The 10,655-nt window shown below is 45.7% G+C and overlaps 1 protein-coding gene across 3 annotated transcripts in view; it reads left to right on the plus strand.

The window, feature by feature from the left end:
- PNKP (polynucleotide kinase 3'-phosphatase) overlaps nt 1-5,326 on the plus strand; it is a 41,583-nt gene extending 36,257 nt beyond the window's left edge. For all 3 annotated transcript variants that reach the window (XM_088455416.1, XM_088455418.1, XM_088455417.1), the window contains exons 15-17: nt 813-900; nt 979-1,040; nt 4,634-5,326. In XM_088455416.1, coding sequence (XP_088311542.1) covers nt 813-900; nt 979-1,040; nt 4,634-4,754 — 271 coding nt within the window. In that variant the 3' untranslated portion in view covers nt 4,755-5,326. The remainder of the gene's footprint in view (nt 1-812; nt 901-978; nt 1,041-4,633) is intronic.
- Nucleotides 5,327-10,655: the final 5,329 nt, after the last annotated feature.

The following is a 10,655-nucleotide window of genomic DNA, read 5'->3' on the forward strand; positions in this document are numbered from 1 at the left end:
TTGTGAGTGTGGGGGCAGACAGAACATAACGTCTAGTATACATTTGTGTAAGGCTGTTGTACAGCAAGTATTAAGACGCATGGAACAATCACATCTGATGGGAGTGTTGTGGGCGTATGGCCCGACTTCCGTGCTTGATTTAGCTGTTCGGACGCAGTTGAGAAGCAAATTGATGAACCTTTTGCACCATCAATTTTGTTACCTTTTTTATGTGAGTGAGCCGCCAGATCTCGTGCTACTCTGCTACCGTCGAGCGTCTTTTTTTGCAAAAATGCGTCTAAGCCGCAGTGCGATGCGACACTTGTATATCTGTATGTAACCGAGTCTGTATATACAGTGTAGCACTTTGTATATAGAGTCAGAGACTCCGTTGCACACAGATATAAAAAGTGGCACACATCAAATGAATCGGCACAGTCATCCGGTGCATCCTAGTCACATCGCATTGCAACTTACATGCAGTTTCGGCAAAAAAAGACGTCCTGCACTAGCAGAGTCTCTCAGGGCCTGGTGCACCGAGAGGGGCTTTTTTACCCCCACCTTTGCAGCCTATGTAGTGGGAGGAGGGGTCATTCTCAGGGCAGTGTGTATCCGGCAGCACATAACGTTAGCTGACCAGAACCTTCCTAAAGACCAGGAATTATGTGATGGGGATGAAAGTAGTGTTGCATATCTGTAAGTCACCGTAGGGGCAGGGTGTGCGGCTGCTATGAGGCCTGGGGGAGGGCCATGATATTTTTGCTGTAGGGCCCCCGTAGGTCTAGTTACGCCCCCGCTGTAAGTGATGCAATCTCTTGCTGGTTACATTTCAGGTACATTTTGTGTGCGCAGAAAGCGGGCGTTCCAGCCCGTTGCTTCCTCTTTGCCGCCACCATTGACCTGGCCAAGCACAACAATCGGGTAAGTGGGAATACCTCCTCTAGGGAATATCTTACCTGCCGTCTGTAGCTCATCATTGTGCCCATGTGTTGTTTGCAGTTCCGGGAGATGACCGGCAAAGGACACGTATCGGTAAACGACATGGTCATCAATAGCTACAAGTAAGTGTCCTACTATCGTCCATTCTGATTAGGTGCTGAAAGTTTAGGACTAGTACTTTAATTACGGCCAGCGTGGTTTAGGGGTCCTTTAAGGTGATGGCAGCTAGCCTATATCAAGTGGTTTTGCAAACCTGTTAGTGTGGCTGTCTGATAGAATTGTCATGTGTCAGCCAGTAATGAGTACACATGTGCACCAACTAGGAGATATGGAAAACATGCACTGTTAGGGGTGTCTGAGGATTGGAGTTGGGAAACACTGGCTTAAGGGCTTATTTACTAACTGATGATGACCATAACCCATAGCAATCTGTTATCTAGCATAGACTAATCATCCTCTTGGCTGCTCTAGGTTACAGGGCATTATTACTCTATGGGCTGTTATTAAATAATCCCTTTAGTACTCAGTAGAATATGCATGCAGTATACAATATTTTCCAGCAAAGTATATTATTTTAATACAGATTTGTCATCGTACACCTATCCGTTTTTCGCCATATGGTGCATCACACGTGGCCACCACGTGTAGCGATTCCTGTATTTTTGTGCTTTTTCCTGAAATTTGCGTCCTAATTTGCTAATACTGTACTTAAGGGCCTGCTTCAGAGTTGAACGCTATTCCGATGTTCACGCAGTTCAACGATTATCGGTGGTTTGTGCATGCGTCCCAGTCGCTTTGAGCACACACTGCGAATGAATCGCGCTCGCTGTGAGAATTCACTCGCAAGCGATTGACATGAAGAGACTGGGAGGTTGCAGGGAGTTCCGGCCAAAACGCGGGCTTGGTGGGGCCGTTTCCTGGGAGTATACTAGGCAGCGTCTGCAGTCGCTGGAGCTGTCAATGTTTTCGGGATCTGCGTCCGATACTGCATTTGTGCAGGCAGCTGCGAGGACTCCGGTGGGCGTCTCAATACAAATTCCGACGGCTGATGCATTAGAATATTTTAGCAATTGATAAGCGACAAAATTGGCAAATGCCCTAAGTAGTTAGGATTAGTATTCTTTGTTGGAAAGGATTTGGTATATAGTAGAAGAGTAAGCGTAACGATGAATGACGCAGGACATGCGTATCCAACCTCTGTCTTCTTACCCAGATTACGTGCTTTTTCCTTAGTTTTGTGACTTTATCTAATGGTTTAGTGAATAGTATTTTTTTTTATCAGGAATTAGTATAAAACAAATTGATGAGTTTTACTGTTTGATCTTTCACTGTAGTATCTTGTTGGCTTTGAGAACTTTTACCGTCATGCAAAATCACACGTGTTGGCTCGCCATTATGTTTATAGTTGTAGCGATGGGGAGCGTTAAATGCTTTAAATAGCCTTTCGCATCGGTCGATCTCCCTGCGCCAGCGTTCCGGGATCCCCATTCTGTTCGTCAACAGGCCATCTACATACCAAATTGTGTGGGGGAGGGGGGGGGCTTCAAAAATCACATTTGATTTAACCCATTATGATAAAGATTATATTGTGGGAATACTTTTCTTTAAAGAATACCCTCAATCCAATTACCTCCAGCAGTGCATGTTTTCAGGATCTCTTTTGACCCTTGGTGGATCTTTCACTGGTACACTAGATGGTTGTGTTAATCCTGAAATCCTTTGCTTGTGGTTGAAAATTAATGGATAATTACAACATCCGAACTGTCCTATGAAATCCTGCTTATTATATTTCTGCCACTCGCAAAAGCAGAACCCGTGATGTATGTGTTGTGTAAGCACGTCAGGTCAGCTGAGGGTTAGTCCACAAAGCTGTACCTTCCATTCTCTAGTCTGGGTACCTGGGAAATTAAAACGTCTGATTGGATGACGAGGGAACCAATCGGGTGCCATTGCCCTGACAAGTCCCATGTATCCTGAATGTCTCCATGCACCTTGCCCTATAAATACAATGTATCACATCCACTTTAATTGCTTTGTTGATTGTCCTTTCCCACTGTTTATCATTACTGTCTTCCCAACCGTTCCCCTCACCGGGCCTGGGACAGGGGTGCAGACCTCAAAATCTGAATTAACAAGCGACAGAACAAACGATACAATCCAAACATGGGATGTATTCCGGCATTGGTTATCCCACTCTGCTACATTACTATCAGAGTGTTTAGTACAGAACAAAAGTACATTTTTCTAATTGTAAAGTAAAAGCTTTGTACGCCGCTCCAATGCGCCGCTGGAGGCGTCTCGTGTAAATAGACACTTCTCTGATCCCCTGCTGCGTCCGAGGAGTAGCATTGGATCAACTGCGTGAACATCGAACATCTAAGTAACCCTTTGGTACACCCAGAAAACAGGGCCGACATGCCCCCATTTTCCGAGACGCTGCGCAGTGCGGGTCCTGTGCGTGCTCGGTGCGGGTCCTGTGCGTGCTCGGTGCGGGTCCTGTGCGTGCTCGGCGCGGGTCCTGTGCGTGCTCGGCGCGGGTCCTCTGCATGAGCAGCTCAGTAATAATAAGCCATCTGCAAAAATATTGCTCCAGCATATAACTATGAATCAGCACCTAAGTCCTGTCCACCCTAATACATACTGAATTGTCTCACGTTACGTATGCACTGTTCATATACAGATGTGTCCACATACACCTAACTTTCTTGCGCATTAAACAGCCCTACTAGTCTCACCATGCCATGGCGCAACTCTATAATGCAGAGCGTTTTTTCACAGCCACTGACACTGTAACGTAGTGATGGCCATCGACGATTCATAATCAACGATGGTTTATGGCCGATGTTGAATGCTTTTACCATCGATGGGGGAGAACCAAATGGTTTCCCTCCATTGATAGCACAGCATAACCAAATTATTATTATTATTATTATTTTTTACAATGTGCTGGGATACATAGCGTAGCTCCTCTCCTGACACCTGTGAAGCCCCGTCCCCTTGTTCTGATTGGCCCTTGGGCCAGTCAGTCAAAGAACAGGAATGACCATCGATTTGTGAAACCTTCGATGGTCAATCATTGCATAGTGCAGGGGTTCCCAACCACGGTCATCAAGGCACACTAACAGTCCAGGTTTTGGAGATAGCCATACTTGAGCACAAGTGACTTAATTAGTACCTCAGTTATTTTGATTTAACCATCTGTGCACAATAATGGATATCACTAAAACCAGGACTGTTATTGTGCCTTGAGGACCGAGGTTGGGAATCACTGGTATAGTGGGTAACCATCGATGGCCACTTGCTATATCACCACCGATGCTAACCATTGTTGGTAATCACACCGATGGCCAATGCTACTGTAACGTGGCATTTTGCATACAGATACACCTGCAGTCACACACAGATTATAGGCAGTCCGCATATCATTTTAATCAGCATAAGCTGCTTGTGCGTTCATTCTATTTCATCACTTTGCGAATAAGACAAGTTTTAAGGGAAAAAGTCGCATGAAAAGACGCATGGCGCTCACGCGTTCTGTGTAACGCAACTTGGATCGCATAGATGTATGTGAACGCATCTGTATGTTTTGACTATTCAGTAAAAGTAAATATAAATCCCTTTTCTGCACCTCCATAGCTAGCAATCATAGTGATCCATGTTCCATAATTCTGTTTGTATTTTTATGTTTCTTTTTTTTAATTTAATTTTTATACAGAAGTAAATTTGTTGCACCGTCCCTGGGTGAAGGTTTCAGCGAAATTTTAAAAATCAATTTTGTGCCAAACTTCAAGGATCCAGATGTAAGAGCTTTGTATCAGCAATTCTCAGAGGGCTAAGTTACAGCTTTTAGTCATGTGGAAGGAAGATCTGATAAAAATTACTTCATAACCTCTATAAGAAGGAAGAGATTACATCTTAGTACAAATGACGTGTACTTTGTTCATTACTGTTTACACATCGGAGAGGAAAAGCTGCTTCTATCTACAAAACAACTCATGCTTTCATAAGGAAAAACACGGTTACCGAGTTAATATTGGGCAGGATCCAAGAGAACGCGGGACAATGCAATGCCGACCAACGCTACACTATTGCATCATCTCACCACTGGGTGGGGCTGTTGCATTGAAATGTCCTATTGTTTTTTTACTTTTTCGAGTTCTTTTTGTTAAATAAATACAATTGCCCAGACTGAGCTAGATCGCAAACATTATAAATGTGGAAATGATTATATCCATTACCGGGGCTGACCCTCCGTCGTTTGAGTTTGAGCAGACTGTATGACACCTTCTGTCTCCATGAAATTGCACCCGTGCCAATGATGTCATTTGGCATGTACACAGGCTGTTCAAATCTTTCAAATATGTCCCCTAAATGCAGGCACTTAATAAACACTGGAACATTCTCTCTCCTTGTGCCTTGGCTGTTCCGCCATAGTTTAATTAAAAAACATTCTTCTCAAATTCCTAAAGGAACACGCTGATGTCTGCCTGGGTTACTAATTTCCTACAAACCTCACAAAGGGAGGATATTTCCCCTACACACGTATTAATGGAACCTTATATGAAAGTCCAATTCCTTTCCTTAGAACCGCCGGTGGTGTCCCAGCGAGGACCGCCGTAGCTAACAAAATGGAGTCCACTCTAACCGTATTTATATCCAAATGTCTGGAGGACTTAGAGTGCCTACATTGACAACGTTTTCCGTGGACACTTTGCTGGTGGTTGGCGGCAGTGTACATTTCAGAGTAGGCCGGCGTCATGGACCTGTATAACTTCTTGCTAGGGATGTGCAGGCTCGGATAGGTTCGAATTTTCCCGCCAAGTTCTGATTTTTCCCGCCAAAAAATCTCAGAAAGAAGCAAGACGTCATCTTTCATGGACAAACATCATCTTCCATGGACTTTTGTCCAGGAATGATGATCATCATCATTCCTGGACAAAAGTCCCATGAAAGATGACGTTTTGCCTCTGAGACCCGATTTTTGGCGGGAAAAATCTGATCTTGGCGGGAAAATTCGAACCTATCCGTGCCTGCACATCCCTACTTCTTGCCCATTTTTTATATATATATATATATAACAACATATTCTCTAACTTTGTACAGTTTGGAACATAAAGCAACATATACTGAGAACAAAGGGATTGTAATACATGTATTTTAAGAGAGAGGTTAAATATAGGTACTTGTGCTTGTTTTGCACAGGTGTGGCCCTCGTACCAAAATATAGGAAAGCCTTAACTCAACGCAAGATGAACAGTTTTGTTACAGTGGTTGCTTCAGTATAGGTGTGATTCATGGGTTCGAACAGTCATCATCCCGTTATGCTTAGGGTTGTATAATAATACAGGGAGTGCCCACTTGCCCAATATTTTGGCTTCTGTGGCTGGAGGAAGAGACACTGACTATGAGAGTGTAGGGACAGTTGGAGCATGTCTGCATGACACATACTTAACGTGCTGATGTGTTTTGAGGGACAGTGATGAGAATGTTGTGGGCGTCTGGAGGAAATGGAGGAATCTATAGACAAACATCACTGCTCAGCCATGTGTATATTATGACATAAAGGGCAACTGAATTATTTCACTGCAGGTATTAATGTGAGATGTCATTAGGGCAGGATCATCAAGTTAAGAACTTGTGTGGGTTCCTATGGCGGAGTTGTAGTGTGCAAACCCTTTATAACACTTAAAAGAAGTCCCTTTTCAGTCACGACAAGCGGATGAATACGTCTGTGATATGGCTTTGTACACCCGCCTGACAAGGTGCATGATACCAACAGTAAGAACATTACTATAAACTCCAGACCACTCCCGTAACTAATTTAAAATGTCATATTTTTTCAGTAACATACTGTTCAATCATGGGAGCGAGGAGACATAAGGACGGTCATTATTACACGTGTTCCTTTTGTGTGTTTGAATGCTAGTGTTACACCGGTCAGTGGTGTAGTCCGGTTTTGGCGTGAGCGGGAATGGAAAAATAAAAGTAGGCGTCCACCATTTGTTTGTGTCTATTTGTCTTGTTTTAATTCCAGCCAGTCATAGATTACGGGACTCAGATTCCGATAGTTAGGACTGGAGCAGGGTGCCTTAGGGACACCACTGGGTGAGAAGGGAAGAGGAATTTGTGAGGAACACTCGGCATGATTCAGAGATGGACGCAAATGAGATCGCAACTGCGAACATACGCTAATATTTGCAAAGATCACCCGAGCATAAAGACGCCCACAGCTGCCTGCAGAGCTGTGTAACTATCGTTAACATCATAGATTGAGCGGCCTTCTTGCCCTTGCAGCAGGTCTGACCAGCCGCAGACCCGGCAGCTCTCCTGACACACAGAGAACTCTCACGCTGCGTAGGAGATTGCAAGGGCTAATACATGCACGCCTATGTAACAGAGTCAGACACACCAGCGTTGTTCTGACTACCCCCGTTACCACCCCCCAAATGCAGCAACCTGTCACTCACTGTGCAATGTATTCCTATTTGCATTCGTGATCGCAATGCGATGGCAGTCTGTCTTATATGCAGGCACCATGACAAAGTATCGTTCGATCTGCGTACAGAATCACCATTGCGTTCATCTCTGAATCAAGTTAGTCACCTAAAAGTCAGATATACACCTGTTTGGAGGGACAGGACTTGCAGGTATTCCAACCCTGGTACAAATGGCGAGCAATGATGGCGGCTGAAGTTAAACTGCTGTGACCGTTATTAAAAAGCAACGGTACATGTACTGAGTGTGGAATCGGTATGAAATCGTCCGGCGGTTCTAATCCCGACGCAGGAAGACTGGCGGTTCTAATCCCGACAGGTAAGTATTTTAGTATTTACTAACCTAACTCTCCCTTGGAGGTACCTAACCCTAACCTCCCCTCTCCCCCCCAAGTGCCCAAACCTAACCCCCCCTTCCATGCAGCCTAAACCTAAGTCTCCCGGGGGGGGGGGGGTAACTAACCCTAACCTCTCCATCGAGGTACCTAACACCCCCTTCCTGTAGCCTAACCATCCCGGAGTGGTGCCAATTTCCCCCCCGGGAGCCCCTAACCCCCGCGCGTCCCCCCTCCCCGTGGCTGTCCACGCCTGGCTTTCCTACGATCAGGATGCCGGGTGTCCAGCTCTCAGCGTAGGTAAAATGACACAGGCGTCTGGATTTCGACCCCTGTCATTAGACCCTTGCCGGCAGTCGGGGTGCCGGCGGTCGGCATTTAGACCGTCGGCGTCCCGACTGCATACCCTGAGTGCACGTTATTGAAGATGAAGCATGTTTGCTACTCTGGTTGGGAAAGGAAAGGCTGCCCATATGTTTATTAGTGGTCATTTTATACAGTATGTGTATCTTGTTCGATTAGCACTTCGCATGCTCCAAGCGACTTTGGAACTTGCTATCTGCACTTTCTGGCCATTTACTGTAGTGTGTGTGTGTATTGTGCACTGTGCTTTTAGCATCCCTTGTCCTCACAGTGAAGCCGCACCTACTGGTTTCCTGACCCATCTGCGCCTGTTACTTGCAGGTGGTGGGAGGCGAAGCTGCCGTCTATGCAGTGTTAGTCAGCTCTCGCTTTCACGCCCAACTCAGAGTCGGTAACAACACACAACTCATCCGGGCGCATTTGACATTTGGGCCGTGCACTGAATGAGGTTCTGGTCGTGCTGTAAGCTGGATGACGGATGCACAAGTTTGGAGCCGCAATGTGATGTCTGTGTGAGACATCTTCAGAATGTAACAAAGCGCCATATAGGCGAAGATTTTTGTTAGAGGGAATCCGCTCCCTCTTCTCCTCAATCACTACATCATTTCTTACATACACAAGTTCCAGTTTTATTGTCAGTGTTACAGAAATCCCTTTAACATGAAAGTCTGGCTAGTAAGACTTCCCCATATTCCCAGGGGATGTGGTCATAAAACCGGCCGCAGGGATTCCGGTGCTCAGAAGGCCTGCGCCGGAATCCCGACACCTGTCAGAATCCCGAAGGTAAGTAGCAGGGTTAGGCACTTAGTGGGGGAGGGTTAGGGTACGGGGAGGGTAGGTTTAGGTACTAGGGTGGTAGGTTAGGTTTAGGCACCGAGGAGGGATGATTAGAGGTAGGAAAAGGAGAAGGTTTAGGATACCGACCGACATGTGTAGGAATCCTAACCCTGTCGGGATGCTGGCGTCAGGATTGCGGGCACCGGCAACACGTACCCGACCCATTCTCGGAACAGGACAATGAAAACATGCAGTTGTAGTGACTTTTAGAAAGCCTAGGCATGTCGCCACCCACCCATCAAGGTAAGCAAGTTACACACAGATGGATTGTGCCTATATAAATTCAGGGCCGGCTCTATCATTAGGCAGCTGCCTAGGGCGCCAGGATCTGGGGGGCACCACTGAGTCTTCCTAGCACAAACTAAGGATGTCTTTGAAAGAGGTATCCTTGTACTTAATAGGTGGCGGCTGTGGAACTTATAAAACATTGCCTCCATACTTTTACCAGATGGGCTGGAAAGTGGGTATTAAAGTGGGTGGGCAGCGAGGGCCAGTAGGCTGACGTTTTGCCTAGGGTGCCGAGAAATCTTGCACCGGCCCTGTATAAATTATATACACCTAGTACACATACTGTATATGGAGCTGATGCTGGGTTTAATGTACGACTATTGGAGGAGTGTTACCATCCAGCTCAGCATCAGTGTGTATATTTGATTTATATATAACAAAGTTTGACCCCAGGCCCCTGTTCTAATTCTACCTGGCCGGGGCTTGCTGCATGCCTAGCTTTACTGGCCCTGGTGCTGTTCAATGAATTTATGGTGGCTCTTTACATTGCTGTAAAATGAAGCAATGTTCCTGGTAATGCACAATACCCTCATATAGTGTAGGAGGGAAGCCCTGGTCCCTTAGGGATATGGGCCACAATCCTTACAGTGATTCATCTGTCTTTGAGCGTGGATGTGGTGAGATCCATGGGTCCCCCTACCTCTCAAGGTCTTGGACAGTTGCTCTATCCACTTCTATTCTAATCCACCGCAGTGGTAAAGGCACACATCCACTAGACGATTAAGTTGAGCGATTGAACGATAACGATCGTTCATTTGTTTGCAAATCGTTGGCAAAAATGTCTAAAACGACCAGCGATGCGCGTGCCCGCTGGTTGTTTAGACCTCTATCATCGTGCAAACATGCTGGACAACCTGACAATAACGTAAGGTTCAGCATGCAAGAAGATGATTGGTTGTGCCTGAACTGAACGATTGCTCGTTCAGTGCAGGCTCATCACCGACTGACAAACGACTGCACAATTACAATGTCGTAATCGTGCAGTCGTTTTGATGTCTTTTAGTGGATGTGTGCCTTAAGGTCATACTTCCTACAGATCTCCAGCCAGTCGGAGTGGAGTAAGACGTACACATTAAAGTATTGTGAAACAAATCTCAGTGGTAAAGTTGTACTTTGCCAGTTAGTGGTGGTGGTTTATGATCATCTAGGGAGTACACTGGGCTGCGTGTTGGCCTATACAGCTACATAGAGAATATATGAAGATAGAGGGAAGCATATGAGGCTACTTGGCAATTTATGGGGCCATACGAGGTTATATAAATTACCCAGTTCTGCTGGCAGTGTCGGGATAAGGAGGGGCACATCAATTGCTATACATCATACCAGGCACCTGGCTTTCGTTTACGACATCTCATGAAGCAGACAATACCACATATATGGAATCAATACAGACAGATTAAGGTTAAATGAGGACGCCAGA

Source organism: Taudactylus pleione, unplaced genomic scaffold (genome assembly GCF_031769625.1).
Source record: "Taudactylus pleione unplaced genomic scaffold, aTauple2 ptg000655l, whole genome shotgun sequence".
Taxonomy (NCBI): domain Eukaryota; kingdom Metazoa; phylum Chordata; class Amphibia; order Anura; family Myobatrachidae; genus Taudactylus; species Taudactylus pleione.